The sequence below is a fragment of the Microtus oregoni genome, unplaced genomic scaffold (genome assembly GCF_018167655.1).
Source record: "Microtus oregoni isolate MIOR12 unplaced genomic scaffold, Mior012 000110F_ref0000174, whole genome shotgun sequence".
NCBI classification, from domain to species: Eukaryota; Metazoa; Chordata; class Mammalia; order Rodentia; family Cricetidae; genus Microtus; species Microtus oregoni.
Genome location: NW_024544728.1, coordinates 2,612,298 through 2,630,795, shown reverse-complemented (window position 1 = coordinate 2,630,795; position 18,498 = coordinate 2,612,298). Strand labels below are relative to the sequence as shown.

Here is an 18,498-nt window from a genome sequence, read left to right as displayed (position 1 = left end):
GCAGCAGGCAGTAAGACAGGATTGGCTATTAACACCAGCCCTCCACAATGGCTTTGAGCAATGCGCTATCCAGTACCGAAGGGTTACAGAGAGTTTCCATGGCAGAAATGCTCCTCTTTCTACGATACTAGAAATAGCCTGTGTTTCTGGGCCATAACTCCTGACTATTGATTTAAAGGCTTTAACTAGTAAATTTCCTCATAGAGTCAGAACAGAATTAATTGTATTTGAATGTGATCATAGAAATGAAACCAGACCCATGACACTTTTCATAGCAATCCCCTTAGAGGGAAGTTAAAATTACATTATAGATGGGCCATTTTATAGCAAATGGTCTTCAAAATAAGTAGAAAGTGCACATTGTTTTTAGCATATACCATTAGAGAAACCTACCCATAAAGCAAACAAAGTAATCTGCCCAAGGAAATTACCACCCAGAAAGGACGGTGCCCGTGAACCGCACTTACTCCTTTCCTTCCCTTTTCCTTCTCAGATCTGGGAAAGAACTCTGACTATAATTCCAGCAACTGCTCCCTAAGCAGCTCTGAAAACCCGTATGCCACAATTAAAGACCCACCTGCACTCCTGCCTAAAAGCTCCGAGTGTGGCTATGTGGAGATGAAGTCACCCGCGCGGAGAGACTCCCCATATGCGGAGATCAATAACTCAACTTCGGCCAACAGGAATGTCTACGAAGTTGGTGAGTTCTCTGTCCACATCTTAAAGAACCTTGGCATAAGACCGTGTTTGAAACAATTCTAAGTAAGCCCGTGTTTTATACGCGACTGTGTTTTACAAAGATCGTATTAATTGATATGAAGTGAATTTTTCAGGGAAACGACATTTAGCAATTTTAAACTTATTTCCCTTATTTTCCACATGGCCATCATCTTTGTTTTACAAGCATGGTAAATATTTTAGCACCCATGTGAAGGAGCATATGAACCATATATTAGTTAACACAGCAGGTAACAAACAGCTCGAGGGGACGGAACAGGTGACTCCATTTCCTGGCTGTATCCATGATACTAACGCAATGCTTTTAGCAGAACTGGAACACTTTTATTTTAAACTTGCGTAATATGTCAGATGTAGTCTCATATGATTCTGGTATGAACTATGAGGAATTAAATACAAAATTATACTTATTCTGAGTGCCTTCTGTGAATGTCATTTGGGAAAAAAAATAAAACAGTGCTGCCAATGTTGACTTGATAGGAGGGATATTTATTTTAGTCTCTCTGTACATAGATACAGTATAAAATATCTTGTTAATGGAGAAACTACAGTAAATTTATTTATTTATTTATTTATTGTCAGTGATGGCATCCCCCAACTCTTCTTTAAGCCCATCGCAATATAATGAGAACTCAGTTCACTGTTTAGGGCTAACCTTGTGAACATGTTGAGTATCTCCATAAATTGAGGCAACCTCTAAGAACACTTTTCTCTGTAGAGTCAGGGGCTTGGGCTAGGTTATTCCCAAGGTATTTTGAGACAATGGTTCATATTTGTGGTTTCTGCACATCTTCTTGATTTCCACATCCTTTTCTCTGAATACTATTTCTGGGTGCCAATTGTGTGAATAACTATGGAGTTCTCTTCACTGTAAGATTACAAAAGATATTTAAAAAAATATTTCCGTAGATTTTTATAAAGTACTTCTGTTATGTTTTATATTTGAAATAAAGAGCATCATCTTTAAAATTTTTATTGTTGTTGTTGCTGGTTATTACAGAACCTACAGTAAGTGTTGTTCAAGGAGTATTCAGCAATAATGGTCATCTCACCCAAGATCCATATGACCTTCCAAAGAACAGTCACATCCCTTGCCATTATGACCTGCTGCCAGTAAGGGACAGTTCAACCTCCCCCAAGACAGAGCATGGTGGTGGTGGCGGTGGCGGCAGCAACAATAGCAGCAGCAGCAGCAGCAGCAGCAGCGGCAACAGCGAATGACATCCAAGGAATTCTGGGTGAGCGCTGGAACTCTTTCCAGGCCCGCTGTTGAGATCTCCATCTTCCAGTTGATGCTGCAGATGACGTGAACTAATCCAATAAGCAGTTGTTGGACACATACCAGAAAGCTCCCGGCTGAGGCCGACGCCCAGCATGGTGTGTTGTAAACAGGTGGTCTGGAAGGAGAGCACTTCATCATTTCGCATTGCGGTTAGGTTAGGAGCTGCAAAGCCAGTGACTTATTGTAAGATGTTAGCTGATGGGGTGAACTTGGCAAAACCTTTCAGAGACACAGGCTTGAGGGGACACTGTAATTATCCCTGGAAAATTATCGATGTGTTGTCCTTACCATCACAGAGACACCCCTAGGATTGTTCAGGTTACCACACATTTACTTAGTGACCATGGAAATTACTGAACATGTAGGAGGCAAGGAACATATTCCCGGGTCCTTCTACATCATGTTTTTCCATTTGGACTCGGTTTCATAGGCAGTGTATGATCATGGGAGGAAGCAGTCCGTCGGGCAGTAAAACTGCATCAATTTCTAATAAACACCAGCCATGGGAACAAATCTAAATACAAAAAGGTTTTGTTTTTAGAACGAGAAATGTACAATTAAAATTATTTTAGATATAGCATAAGCATTGGAGAAACCAGTACATAAATGTGATATTTCTGTTTGATCTTTGGCCCATGTTAGTTTCATGACATCATTCTAATTGCTGTCTCTGCCATGCATATTCACCACGTCAGATTCATACCTTATCAGTTATTCATAAATACAAAGATGCAATGGTTTTATTTTTGATCGAGTGAGTGTGTGACGAGTGCCAGAGGGTGTACATTTAAGTGTAAGATGCTTGGGTGTGATAAACCTTTAGTAATACATGCTGTAATATAGACTTAGAGGAATGTTCTCCTTAATTTTCCCCTAGAAGTGACTGAAATATTTTTGTTCATATTTGGGAAAAGGGCACTTTCCTTTTTAATTGTTGATTTAGAGAAACTATGCTTAAGCTGGCCTTTTGCATTGCTAATGTGACATGTACCCATGCCTCTTTAGTTTGTATTTTCATTAAGTTGTATATTCTATGTTTTGTAGTGTTTGGATTGTTAAATTGCAAGAATATGCTATGGCCATTGTTTGTTGCATCATTGCCATTCATTTTCTGCTCAATACAAATCCATCGTTTTTCTTTTGGAGGGAGGAAATGAAAATATACAATTTGGACTTATTAAACTGGCTGTTACTAACACAGTATAGTAGCCGTAGGTACATAGCAGATCACTGGAATGGAACTTTCTAGAGCCCACAGTGGAGCTCTTCTTTCCGTGGTTAAACTCAGGAAGGAGCAGGTACCACAGGTGACGTTACTAAGGACTTCCATCACGGGGTTATCGACAACTGACCATCTAAACTGGAACACTTTTCATAGTAAATGCAGGCATGACTAAAAATCATCCTGCATTTGGTTTAAATATGAGCTGTTCCCTGCAGATTAGAACAGAGGCTTGCCCGGCGCACACTATTGCAGACACATCTTTACCCCAGGGCTTTCATCTCGTGAGAATGCCAATGTGATACGGGAAAGCATCACCACACACGAGCCTGCAGAGGACGGGAAAGGCGATGTAATATCATAGCAGAATGTAGCAGTCGCTGATGTTCTAAAGATAGGAAACCCTACATAGCCTTCTGCTGGAGTCCATTCATAATGGCCTGCTCCGTGCCTGTCTCCTAGCGGGAGCCATAAAGTATTGGTCTGGTCAGTCTTCCAGGTGGAACATCCTATCATTTTGCATGCTACATCTGTGCCTGTCATGACGGGGTAATTTGGTCAGGTGAATAATAAATCTGCAGCAAACACACTTAGGGCAATTTCTCTTTTATTAGCTGGAGCATACTTTAGAAACAATTGATTTTTTTCCCCCAGTAGTTAAGCATTGACTGCTTCCTAGGGAACAAACATTAAACAGACACATGGGTTAGCAGCCACAGGAGTCCTTCTTGGTTATAAATGAATAAAAAAGTTGAGCACTTGCTTTTTTCTCTTTTTGAGCATGAGGGTAAGTTTGAGTTTTCCCTGTTACTCTCTGGAGATAAGTTTATATTTTTCATTCTACCATTTGGGGGGAAAAAGAAAGCTTTGTGTGCAAAGGCGTACAAGGAAAGCCTACAGAGCAGAGGAAGACTCCAAATGGCCGGCAGCAGCAAGCTACCCTGTAGAGTCTGACTGAGGCCGGCATCCTAGACCGGCATCCTAGACCCGCATCCTAGACCGGCATCCTAGACCCGCATCCTAGACCGGCATCCTAGACCCGCATCCTAGACCCGCATCCTAGACCCGCATCCTAGACCGGCATCCTAGACCCGCATCCTAGACCCGCATCCTAGACCCGCATTCTAGACCGGCATCCTAGACCCGCATCCTAGACCCGCATCCTAGACCGGCATCCTAGACCCGCATCCTGGACCTGCATCCTAGACCGGCATCCTAGACCCGCATCCTAGACCGGCATCCTAGACGGGCATCCTAGACCCGCATCCTAGACGGGCATCCTAGACCCGCATCCTAGACCGGCATCCTAGACCCGCATCCTAGACCCGCATCCTAGACCGGCATCCTAGACCCGCATCCTAGACCCGCATCCTAGACCCGCATCCTAGACTGGCATCCTAACACAAGCCGCTGTCCTGCCCCTTATCTAGAGCTTATCTAGCAGTTTCTGTGAGACTTTTCCTAAGTCAGAACACTTCAGAATTCAGACATTATAAATCCCACGTTCGTTGTCTTTGGAGAGGAATCTATTTTCTAGAGGTTTTGCTGTAATTTCTCTCCAGTCTCCTGTGGCAGAAAGCAAAAAGCACCGAATGAGCCTGCCATGTCTTGCACGCGACAGCCATATGAGAATGTGACGCCAGCCGCTACTCTTTGCCTAGAAGTCGATGTTTTAAAATTTCTCTCATTTACTGCATTACACCCAAACTTGCCCAAGTGATAACACATATATTTGCTCTCATTAGGAGAATATGATCATTGTGGTTAGTTGTATGATAAGGGAATTTTCATAATTATTCACAGTGTTAGACATGAGCCCATCCCTGTAGAGTACTAGTAGCAGACAGAATTCAATGTGGTTAGCAATGTTTCTGTGGGTATTGACCAAGTACAGAAAAACTGACTTTAGAAGCTTGTAACAGAGCAGCACAGCGTGCCATAGCCAAATCCATCAGCATAAGGACCGCTGACTAGAGAAATGCAGGCTACTTTATGGAGATATGGTCATTTGGACCTCAGTGGGCTGTAACAGTGGTCAGTCCTGGGGAACTTTTCAACCAAATATTAAAGTCCAACATAAGCATCATAATATCACCAATAATTCACATTGATATTGGAGCTCTACAATTCAAGTAAGACAAAAATCATAACAGTTAATTTAAGGGCTGTGGTTTTAAAATAATGAATGTTCCATCTCTGGGTAACATGTCCTTATTATTTCAATGAAACACTTAAGGGCTACTTTGATTTTAAAGTTTTAATACCATGGACATGTCCAGAGGCTTGGTGTGAAGTGGTTGGTTATGAAGCATGGGATGACACACAGTAAGCTGCCCCATAGAGCCCTGTTCGTTATTTTGTCTCAGCTTTGTTTTGATGTGAGCAAATTGCAAAATATCTATATATATTTTAAAAGGAAAAAAATTCCAACCGCAGTCTGGTTTACTTGGTAACAGCAAACAAAATTAACGTTTTGAGTGTTAAGCTATCTCTCTTTTCCAAAGATGATAAACCTCCTCAGCATTGGTTTTGCTGTCATTTATTCTGCCAAGTAGGTTTATAGATGAATGCAATAAACTTTCTGATAAAAAACAGCTCTAAAGCAGTATTTATTTCTTCATGTGACTGTTGACAAATGAGAGAAACATTCATGACGCTGTTAGAAAACTGACACTTTGTCACGCGTGGCTCCATAGTATTTAGCCTGTACATTAGAAAGCAGAGCACTTTATTGTATGTAATTGGAAATATGTATGCTTTCCCTTCAGAACAGAGATTCTCAACCTTCTCAAAGCTGTAACCCTTTAATGCAGTTCCTCAGGTTTGGTAACTCCCAACTATAATATTCTTTTCACTGATATTCCGTAACTGTAATTTTGCTACCATTACAAATTATATTGTAAATATTTTTGGAGGCAGATGTTTGCTAAAGAGGTGATGGCCCACAGGGGAAACACCTAGAATAAGAGTGAAGCTCATAGGGAATATAATCATGGGATTAGAGAGAGATTCCTGGAACTAAAAATGACATTACTTTAAAAATTCATTAGTGGAACATTAAAACAGGGAAAATAATTAAGAAGATTGAGTTCGTATTTTCAAAGATGAGATCAATTAAAGAGCAACTCTCTCTCTCTCTCTTTCTCTCTCTCTCTCTCTCTCTCTCTCTCTCTCTCTCTTGTGTGTATCTGTGTATACATGAGGAAGAGGTCTTCCTCTATTGCTTTCCACATTTGTCTTTGAGACAAGGTCTCCCACTGAGCCTGTGGTTTTATATATAGCAACTTTTTCGCCACCTGGATCATCTCCTCAGTCCAAGAGTAAAATCTTATGAAATCATAGGTGCAAACAAAGACTTGTTCGAAGGTCCTAGTATGTAAGAAGCTGCTGGTCCAGAAGAAGAGAGGAACCATGAAGTCATAAAAGAATAACAGAAGAAAACATTGACAATGTGACCCAGACATTCAAATCTTCCTCTCGGATATGGCCTGTCGTTTTAGAAAAGTCAATGAAAAATATACGGAGGAAGGCACATCCTGGAGAAATCTCTAAATTCTCAATGATAGAAAAACTTTAAACCATACTAGAAGGCTTAACAAAATGTTTACAAAGGAAAGAAAACCTGAGCAGATAGAGACAGTATGAGATGGAAGAGGAATGGGGAGGAGGCCACAGTAGGCAAGGACAGTAATGACTAGACAAGTTGAGTTGTTCAACTTCCTGTTATTCTCCTGCCGAAACATCAATGGCACCTCCTGCCAGAACAAGAAGGCCACCTGTCAGCAGGACGTTTAAAATCCCCCATTAAATTTTGGGTCCGATATTTGATACAAACTAGTATAGACCAAGAAGCGATAATGAGCAAAGACAGCACAGAAGATGCTGTGCTTGGATGGGCATAGGGAGGAAGCTGGAAAAGCAGAAGCACCTGTTTATCATTAACTTGCTATTAAGGAACGAGCGAAAATAAAACTCCAAGGTCAGAATGAGTCAAAAGCTGCAGAGCTCCTGACATAAAATATATTACAGTTTGTCTAGCGTTAATGATTTAGAATCCACTCTTCATTATAATGTGGTGGGAAAATATCAAAATGGACCACAAACTGGCCATGAAGCCATAGTATATTTAATAATTTAGCATTGTATGCCCAGAATTATGGAACAAATGACCTTTAGATACCTACAAATAGAACTCAAAAATCCATTAACCTGTTATAATCTCCATCTAATGCTCCCCAAAGCAGAGACTATGTTGCTGAAATAACAGCGACCCTATTTTCTAAATTTCTAGCTGGCTATCAGGCTGTTCCTTCTTGTTTTGTACATGTATGTATTTGTATGGTTGTGCCTACATATGCACATAGTCAAGTACATGTGTATACAAGTGGGTGCATGCTGATGTTAAATGTCATCCTTGATTGTTCTCCACCTTCTTTTTCTTTTCTTTTCTATTATTTTTCTTCTTCCCCTTTTTTTTTTACAGTAAGGTCTCTTATTGAATCTGGAGCTCATCAATTCAGGTAGACCAGATGACCAAAGTATTTGCCTGTTTCTATCTCTCTTAGTGTTAGAGTTACAGATAGGCACTACCCCACTCAACTTTTATATGGAGGTTCTAGGGATCCAAGCTTAGACTATCATGCCAACTGAGGCAACTTGGCTCCCAGGATAGGTTTTCTTTAGCTATTTAAAGGCCATTAGTACAAGCAGAGAACAAACATGGATACAGTCTTCCCTAAATGTCTTAAGACATTGCTTCCAGTGAGCTCAACAAAGATCCATAGATGCCCTGCTAAAACTCAGGCGGGGATATGGTGGACTATCAACTAAACTGTTATTGATATTGTAGTTTAGAAGCTCAACACTGGCTTCTGAGCTTGAGTTCTACTGGACATGATACACCTGAAAAGATCATGAAGAAAAAGGGTTGCACTTGACATTGTACTCCAATGCCTAACGTACATAGTGTAGAATTAGTGGCTAATAAACATGACTTGAGGATGTAAGTCAGAGGTGAGCATAGACTTAGTATATAGTATAGCAAAGGCCCTGGGTTCAAATTCCAAACACACACACACACACACACACACACACACACACACACACACACACTTGACAATAATGGTGCAATCAGTTAATAAACATGTAAATGTAAAGGAAAAAAACAAAAACCACAGCTAGGATGAAATGGATTCATTTCCTATGCATATAAATGTTCTGCCTACATGTATGTGTCACATGCACGCCAAAACCACAGAGTCCATAGGAGGCCATTGGATCCCCTGGGACTGGAGTTAGACAGTTATGAGCCACCATGTAGGTGCTGGGAAATGAACCGAGATCCTCTGGAAGAGCAGCCAGTGTTCTTAATTGTTTAGCCCTATCTCCAGCCCTGAGTCCCCTAATTTTTTGATAAGGCTGTGCACGTGTGTGGTGTATGTGTTCACAAAATTGTGTGCATGTGCACATGCATGCATTTGTGTGCCTCTGTTGGTGGCAACCAGAGGCTGACATCAGGTATATTCCTCAATGACTCTCCACCTTATATTTTGAAACAGCTCTATCAGTGAACTCAGAGCTTCCCAATTCAGATGTGCTGTGCTGGCCGGCCAGTAAGCTCCAGGATCTACTTGTCTCTGCAGCTCAGTGCTGGGATCACAGCTGTGCACTACTTCTCTCCATTTGGTTTTGGTTTTGTTTGTTTTTTTTTAATGTAGGTTAGAAACTCAAACACTGGTCTTCATGCTTGCACAGCAAACAGTTTACCAACTGAGCCATCTGTCCAGTCCCAACAAAGCTTTTTTTCCCCAACAGGGTCCTGGGAAAATTGGATTTTCACATGTAGATCAGTTAAACTAGATCCTTTTATTCCATCTTACCTACCCCCCCCCCCCCCCACACACACACCCCTTCAATATATAGGTTAAGGAGACAGTTCTCATAAGAAGAAATACAAATAGCTGAGAAATACATGGAAATGTGTTCAAGATCCTTATCCATCAGGGAAATGTAAACACAAATAACCCCGAGACTCCATCTCACGCCAGCCTGGCTGTGAGAAAACAAATGACAACAGCTTCTAGTGAGGATACAAGAAAGACGATCCCTTTCTTACTGCTGTTGGAAATGTAAACTTGTGCAGCCACAACGGATAGCAGTACAGAGGTTCCTCCACACTCTGAAAGTAGAACTCCCATTTGACCCCACTCTGCCATGCTTTGATAGGTATCAGCACACCACAGCGATAATTTCACAACCCTTTTCATAGTTGCACTATTCTCAATGGCCAGGAAAGGACCCAGTGCAGATGTCCATCAAAAGATATGAATCAATGTGCTTTCATATATACAGTGGAAGAAAATGCGCTTCATATACCCGGTGGAAATGTGTATGTGAAAACCAGAAAGAGAAGTGCAGGGAGTATTGATGGCGCCCTTATTACTACAGAGTATGGGAGAAGGCAACGGATAAGAACAGAGGATAATGATGAGAATGTATGAACATGCTGTAACGAAGCCATGTCTCTGTGTGTTAACCTAAAGAATGGAGCAAGGAAGAAGAAACATGGAAAGGACATTGTGGGGACCCACAGACATGAACGGTCAGACGTGGAGGTCAGAGAGTTTGAGCTTCATTTTGTTCTTTCAAAGTTGTTGACAATAGGTGTGGCTACAAAAGAAAGATTTTTTTTTAATTTCTTTATTTATTAAGGATTTCTGCCTCCTCCCTGCCACCACCTCCCATTTCCCTCCCCCTCCCCCGATCAAGTCCCCCTCCCTCATCTGCTTGAAGAGTAATCAGGGTTCCCTGACCTGTGGGAAGCCCAAGGACCGGCCACCTCTATCCAGGTCTAGTAAGGTGAGCATCCAAACTGCCTAGGCTCCCCCAAAGCCAGTACGTGCAGTAGGATCAAAAACCCACTGCGATTGTTCTTGAGTTCTCAGTATTCCTCATTGTCCACTATGTTCAGCTAGTCTGGATTTATCCCATGCTTTTTCAGACCCAGGCCAGCTGGCCTTGGTGAGTTCCCGATAGAACATCCCCATTGTCTCAGTGTGTGGGTGCACCCCTCGCGGTCCTGATTTCCTTGCTCATGCTCCCTCTCCTTCTGCTCCTGATTTGGACCTTGAGATTTCTGTCCGGTGCTCCAATGTGGGTCTCTGTTTTTGTCTCCTTTCAAACAGCTTGGTATTGGCATAAAAACAGAGAAGTCGACCAATGGAATCGAATAGAAGACCCTGACTTTAATCCACAAACCTATGAACACCTGATTTTCGATAAAGGAGCTAAATAAAAGTATACAATGGAAAAAAGAGAGCATCTTCAACAAATTGTGCTGGCAAAACTGGATGTCAATCTGTAGAAGAATGAAAATAGATCCATATCTATCACCATGCACAAAACTCAAGTCCAAATGGATTAAGGACCTCAATATTAGTCCGAACACACTGAACCTGATAGAAGACAAAAGAAAGATTCTGACCTAGGGTGTGGCTAATTAGTATTTTGGGTATAGAAGTGGATCCACTCTACCTGGACCAAAGGTCAAACAATTCAAGTCTATTCCTTATAGCATGCTAATGAAGTCTGTTGCATCTCTTCTCCCCTTTTGGAGTAAAGTAAGTATGAGGAAAATAAGTGAGACAGATTCACATTCACTGAATGTTCCTCCTAATGCTATTCTGTGTTTCTGTCTCTTATTTCTCTTATATCTCTGTTCGTTTTGCTTAATAATTCTAATCCTCATGCCCCTACCCTGGAACATATGAGTTTTGTCAAAGCTGGTCTTTGACAGGACACGAGAACTTAAAATGTGATATTGCCCTCATATAGGAGAGAACAAGATGGTAGTCAGGGAATAGCCTCACCCTACAGTGAGAGATGAGTGTCTATATCATTTATTAGACAATGAATCTGGAAGATTGAAGGAGAGAGGGATGGAGGACACTACAGAATCAAGGCCATTTAGACACAGCAGGGCTTGGGCAATCTGACCTCGCAGAGACTGTGGCAGCATACAGAGGACCTCCATGAGTCTGGACCGGATGGGGTCCCAGTGCTGAGAAGGGAAGTAAACACAAGTCCCCATCCCTAACCCAGAAGCTACCTGCAATTGACAACCACTTGTAAATGAAAAATTAGTTTTCTCCAAGGGAGTCTCAGTGGGGGATACAAACCATTATTAAGGGTAGTCCCTGGCCCCAGCAGTAGATGCTCAACAGAAAACACACTCGAGGCATCTTTGCAGGTTCTTCACCTCATAATCTTAAGTCAAGTTTGTTTTATTTTTGTTTGTTTGTTTTTTTAACCTTACAGTTCCTTTGTGTATATATTAAGGCTTCTTATTTGTGTTTTTATGGAATTCCTGAGTGTGCAAAACTATGTGTCTCTGTGCCTCTATGTGTTTCTTGCCCCTTATCTTTGGTTCCTTTTCTTATTTTGCTGTTTTATCATAGCCTGGTTTCTTTGTTATTGGTTCATCATATTTTATTTTTCCTTAGATACCTGTTTGCTTTCTAAGGAGACAGAAAGGGGACGGACCCAAATGGGAGGGGAAGTAGGGAGGAATTAGGATGAGGAGTAGGAGGGGAAACCATAAACAGAATATATTGTATAAAAATATTTTCAATGAATAAAAAAGAAAGAACAAAAAGAAAATGATCCTGGAAGGAGCATCCTTCCCTTAGTGGGACAACGAACTTGTCTATGAAGCTGCGCACCTGGCACACATAAATTGGGCTCCATTAAACCTTGATTAGATGAACACATATTCGAACATTTATTTCATTACATAGATGATTGTAAGGCAAAAGTAGTACAAAGTAACAAATATTAAAAAGCAAAGTTCCCCTTGTAATTTCTTTTGTTGAAAGGTGGGTTTGGGTAAGGCTTGCTATAAATATGCTTTAATCATGCAAGAGAAAACTTGAGGGAGGGGAACCATCCCGCAGTCCCATGATTAGCCAGTCTCCCTCTTGTGGGGAGACAATGCCCTGGGTTGTGCAGGTTTCATTACTGAGCCTTTGATGGGACAGGTTAAGTTATGCAGCAAACACAGGAGCCAGGTATTTCTTTTCTGTGTGTGGAAGGATAGAGGATGTTGGACTTCTCAAAATACACATTTATTATTACCAAAATTTCATGTATATACTTGCTTTGTTCAATAAGTACTGTATTTACTCTTAAATAAATATGTTAAATAAATATGAACAAGGTGCCTGCTCCTGAGTTCACTAGCAGAACTCAAGGAGTCTACCTACTCTGTGTTCCTGGAAGTTTACAGTGATTAACATTTTTAGCTCCCCACCCCCCCCATACACACCTTGGCAAGAGTTTTTTTTTTGAAATATGTGTATTCTGAAAGCTTCATTCTTATCTCATGTAATCATTTTCATAAATATGATGCCGGGTGGAGCACTGTGTGTTAAAACACACATAGCGTTGTTTCTACGGTGCTTCTCCTGAGAACTGAATTCTCCTCCTTGGGTGTGACGGCAAAGAGAGAAAAACAGCAGTTAAAGTGTTTCAGCTGTCCTCAGAACCTGCTGGCCCTGGAACTCATTACAAGTTTCAAAATGCTAACATTCAACTTAAGCAGCCTAAGAATGAATTTCCTGAGATGAATTCAATCATTAAAATAACTCCATGTATTTCACAGCCCTAATTCCACTGCCGCGTTTCGTCTGAAGGCGTCTAAAGCTCATACACTCTGCCCAACTAGAAGCTTTCCTCTCTGTTTTTTGTAGCCAGGCATGTATAGAGTAATTGCAGAATCTTTTCATGTCAAGATGCTGCAGGGCAATAAATCACTTCCTGTTTGAAAGAATGCACAATTTCATTTTATATCTGACCAAAGCATCCAACAGTTCTCTAAGCTGGTAAAACAAACTCAACAGCAACAAGGGCTGGGAACCCTTTGTTAAGCTTTTATCCTTTGTGATTATTTCCAATACCTCATTCAGTGGCCTCATTACTTTTGAATCCTCGCTGCCTCTGCTTCTGTTATCCAAGCATGTTTTGCACAGATCGGACATCACGTGTGATCTATTCGGAGTTGGTCTGAAAAATGTATTTCTGTGGCTTAAATTAAAAGGGAGCATGATCATTTATCACTTTTGAAAGATAGAATTTTTTTTCACAATCATTTTGCACATCAATGAGAAGGGGCTAGGCCTTTTAACCGGTTCTCAACTGAATGTGCACAATGGCATGCTGCACAGTACTGTGTCCACATGGATATAAATGCCTTCCTGTTTGTTTCCCCTTTCTCATCTCCAAGTTTCTGTGAGGCAACCAAGGTGGGATGCAGAAGATGGCAGCCTATGGTAAGCAGGTGTTTTCCACTGCAGAGCTTTGGAACTGGCTAGTTCAAAGCTACATTCTGAAAGCAAGCATTGCCGCGTTGTAATGAAAAGTTCTGAGTCACAGCAGACCTGGGAAGAACAGAGGCTTCAAAACTGGGATGAATACTCTAAGCACCTGCCATGGATTTATCCAATTAAAGGATACATTCAGATTTCAGGTTTTAGAACTATCCCGGCAACATTTGCTGGTTGCTCTCTGACCAGAGCTATCCCAACAACACCTTCTGGTTGCTCTCTGACCAACATTCTGCGGGGTGTTCTCTCACCAGCAGAGAGTCAGAGAAGACCTACAGAGCTAAACAACTTAATTTCAGCTTCAGCCTCTTATATTGGGAGGATGCTTTAATTCTGCCCTAGTTGCAATAGCAATTTCAGAACTGGAGTGAGCTATTTAAAAAATCCTTGGGCTTGTGAAAAGGCCCAGTGGGTCACGTGACTGTCACATGGGTCTGACAACCTGTGTTTGGTGCCTGGAACCCACAAAAAGATGGAAGGAGAGAACCAACCTGACAAAGGTATCACTTTATCTTCACAGACACACACACACACACACACACACACACACACACACACACAAACACCACTCATGCATGAGCATGAACGTTCCCAAAGCAATAATAAATTAAAAAATGAACAAAAAAATTAAAAACAAAAAGAAATACTCGAATCAGAAGATTCTTAGATTTTTGCCTTTATGACATCTTAAAAGTTTTATCAAGGGTTAGTTTGAAAGTTTCCAACATCTACTTCTTTTTTTTCAGTGTTTTATTTTATTATTATTTATTTATTTTTATTTATTTATTAAAGATTTCTGCCTCCTCCCCACCACCGCCTCCCATTTCCCTCCTCCTCCCCCGATCAAGTCCCCCTCCCTCGTCAGCTCGAAGAGCAATCAGGGTTCCCTGCCCTGTGGGAAATTCAAGGACCACCCACCTCCATCCAGGTCCATGGGGATGTTCTATCGGAAACTCACCAAGGCCAGCTGGCCTGGGTCTGAAAAAGCATGGGATAAAACCGGACTTGCTGAACATAGCGGACAATGAGGAATACTGAGAACTCAAGAACAATGGCAATGGGTTTTTGATCCTACTGCACGTACTCGCTTTGTGGGAGCCTAGGCAGTTTGGATGCTCATCTACTTCTTTTTAAAATCAAGGGTTGGCATTCGGATGTCTTAGCATATGGTAGTGGGAATCTAAAAGTAAACACACATTTCTGAAACCACTAAAGGAGCCTCCTTGGGGAACCAACCCAAGAGACCAGCATGAAAGCCACAGAACAAGCTTCAGAGATAGCCATTCTATGCACTGGACAAGCAATTTAATTCATTTCTCAGGAAGGCAATTGCAGGGTCAGGTAAAAATGGATCCTTGGACCACTAAAAGAGAAGTAACATCTCTCATGAGCTGAGAGGAGCACATTCTGCATCCCCGTGACATCATGACTGGAGATGTGAAACGGAAGTTACGTTTGGAGAGTGACCCCATAAACCGGTGGTGAGACCGCTGTTCATTTGCTGATGACAATAAACTGATAGAATAGGGAAGTTGGCACTGATCTCTGCATGTTTTAACCTTAATAAAAGAGAATATAGGTTGCTAGTAGAGTCCACTTTTAGTAATAAAAAGTTTCTCGTTTTTTATTTAGAAGTCTCAGAGACTGGCATAAGCTTGAGTAGATCTGGGGGTGGGGTGGGGGGTGGGGTGGGGTGGTGGAGGATATGCAGGCTCATATGTTCCATAGTGGAAGTCAGAAGACAACTTCAGGTGTAGATTTTTTGCTTCTGCCTTGTTTGAGAAAGAGGGTCTTTGCTGGTTTTCGCTGCAAACACCACGCTACATGGCCTGCCAGCTTCCAACATTCATCCTGTCTGCACTGCATCTCCCCATCAAAGCATCGGGACTACAGATGCTCATGCTAAGCATCCAGCCTTCACTTACCTTCTGGGGACTTGACCTTTGATCCTCATGTTGCAGGGCTTGTTCTCCAGCCCGACCAGAACAATTTTAGTGTTTAGTGATGCATGTAACGAAAGGTGCCAGGCATATCCTCTCTCTGAAATCAACTGTATTCTTGTACATAAATTACCAGAAAGGAAAATGATATTATAAAATATAAAGAGGATTGAGGGAGAAAATTGAGAATGTTGCATATTTGGTTATTGTCAGCATTGAGATGTAGACTTCCTCTGGTTAGAGAGGAAGTCCAACATATCAGCAAGGGCTCCGAGAACTAATTTCCTTGCTGTGAATTTGATTCCTGCATTTATCTATTAGTTAACACAGGCTTAAATAAAAAGAAAGCCAGAAACAGCCAGGAAATTAATGGGGAAAGACTACTGAATGAACTATTGAAGGATCTTTTCCCAAATTTCCCACGTGTCCATAAACTCAAAAGACCCATTTGGCTTCCCAGTTTTTGGTTAAAGGAATAGATAGATAAGAGAAAACAGAGAAAAATAGGTCTCTATGAAGGGACTTGGTGGAATATAGGTCTGTGAGAATTACATGCTTAGAAGGCAAATCATAGGAAAATAATCTTTTTCTCTTTCTTTCTTTCTTTCCTTTTTTTGAGACAAGGTCTTAGTATGCAGCCCAGGCTTGTTTTGAACTCATGAACTCTGTCTCCCAAGTGCCTAGATTATAGATGTGTGCAACCTTGTCTGAATCAACATAACTGTGTTAACTGTGCTCTTCCCCAGGCTACTACAGCCTCACCACTGTCAGTGTGGACTGTGCCACGATAAATGAGGTCAGATATGAAAAACAACATTTAAGAAATATCTTCCATTTTTTCTTTCCTTCTTTAATCAAGATATCATCTTTATCAAACCCATGTTATCCTACTTGCCACAAATGTCAGCTCTGACCTTAAGATGTAAAAGAGAGAGACTCCCAGAAACAACACTGTAAGTCCTTGGTACATGGTAATTGGCATTTATTTACTATGCCAAGAAAGAACACAAGGATTATTTAAGAAGAATAGACTATAAAGCTGCCCTTAGCATTTTCACAAATAGGAAAGTCATAGGCTGGTGTCAAAAACTATACAAAGAAAAAGAAGCAATGCTATACCTTCTAGCTCGAGTGCCTTTCCTCTGGCTTCTGGTGCCTACACAGCTCCATTCAGCAACTATTCAGTGGTAAGTTCCAGGCGTTCCGTTCTGAGTAGCACCATGACACTCACGCTGAACACGCAGATCACACTCTGGTCAGCGGCCATCTTGACCAGTGTTTATTGTGAAATCATTTCTGGCGCAGGGGCAGAACAGTGTGTCGTGAGGCCTGCACCATTCGCTGCGCTCCTCTTCCCGTGTAGGGTGTATTATCACATCGTTACAAAGTGAGTGAGTACGATCTGAGAGGATGCTTGGCAAAGTCCTAGTCACATGACTTCTACCAGAGTACATTGTCGTAACTGGTCTATTTTTGTTATTGCTAACCTATGTGGCCATGAATTCCTAAGTTGTGCTTTATCCTATGCACTTCTGTGTTAGAAGAAGCACGCGACACATATAATATGTGATATTACCTGTGTTTCCTGCGTCCACTGGGGCTCTCGAGATGTATTCTCAGTAGATAATGAGGGGCTAGCACGCACACACTCATGTGTGCACAGAAAACTCCCTGAGCAGCATGTGTTCCAAAATCAATGGTAGCTACTTCTAATGAAAAAAAAAATCACTGTGAATAAATAGAAAGGGACACTGTTTTCATTGCAAATACCTTTGTGCTGATTCTTATTGACGGTGTCTACATATTGGATTTGCAAACGCTTTGAAGGTATAAGCGAGGGGAGAGATTGCACGCACAGAGCATTTACAGGCAAGTAGACATACTACATTGACACCAAAATTACAGCGCCACGTGAGAAACGGTCAGAGAGTGTTATGCAGACAGACCCAGAATGGCTCACGGCATGCATACCGTCTTATAAAAAGAGGAGATCATATGCATGGCCATAGCTCCCCTTTTCTTCCTGTTAGTAGCCAAGTTGTTTTTGGAAAACGAAACTCACAAACTTGGTCCATCGAACTGAAACTGACAGATTTTTGTGAAAAGACACAGATGGAAGCTTGCTGGGATTTTAACCTCAAAGGAAGTCGTATCTAAGTAGACCGTGTGTTTGCCCCTGAGGGGAAGAACGGGGTTTTAATATAGTCCCTCTGACGATTTCCATCTTGGTCTTTTATTTGTAGTCAGCACTCATGCGGGGTTGAGAATCAGGTTCACGGCGCCCGTCATCACTAGTTAAAATTCCGTGAGAGGAGGTCATGGGCCAGGTTTGCATTTTCAGTGAATTCTCTCATGCAGGGTGATGGGCTGACTGGATGGCCTGGGCCAGGCTTTGGACACTCAGCCACAATGGTAACTGTGCAGTAGCAGTCAGGCTGAGGGCCATTTGCACAGTGTGATGTGCCCCGTGCTTTGTCCACTGCCAGTGGCTTTGATGATGCGATCATCAAATGGGGCATTGTTAGAAACAAAGACCGTTTCATCTTGACATGGACAGAAAGGGTGAATGACTGAAAAGCTTGAAGAGTTAAGTTTCTCACCAGAAACGGCCAGTCTGGGAAGTGCTGGGGGCCATACCATCCTTTAAAAGCACACAGATCTTCCATTTTTTTGTGTATTGTTTGCTGGAATTCTCTATTCCATGCTTCTGGGAGAATAAAATAGTGAAATGTTTAAATGTAAGAAACACAATGGCTCGATGGTGAAAATGCTGTGCCCATTGGTTCCCCTCTGTCAGAGTTCCCTTAAAAGATGGCAGAAACCTCATGGTACATTTTGGATTGAGCCACACATCAGCTCCAAAACCGCCATTGTCCTGCCCTTCCTCAGAGGGCTGCCTGTTTGGATATTATGTCTCTGCATGTTCCATTGCCCTTT

The 18,498-nt window shown here is 41.7% G+C and overlaps 1 protein-coding gene across 1 annotated transcript in view; it reads left to right on the top strand.

Annotated features, from left to right (window-relative positions):
* The window catches only part of LOC121443641 (multiple epidermal growth factor-like domains protein 10), a 152,435-nt gene extending 146,625 nt beyond the window's left edge, over window positions 1-5,810 (top strand). Inside the window, exons 24-25 of the mRNA XM_041645466.1 lie at window positions 494-700; window positions 1,739-5,810. Coding sequence (XP_041501400.1) covers window positions 494-700; window positions 1,739-1,959 — 428 coding nt within the window. The 3' untranslated portion in view covers window positions 1,960-5,810. The remainder of the gene's footprint in view (window positions 1-493; window positions 701-1,738) is intronic.
* The last annotated feature ends 12,688 nt before the right edge of the window (window positions 5,811-18,498 follow it).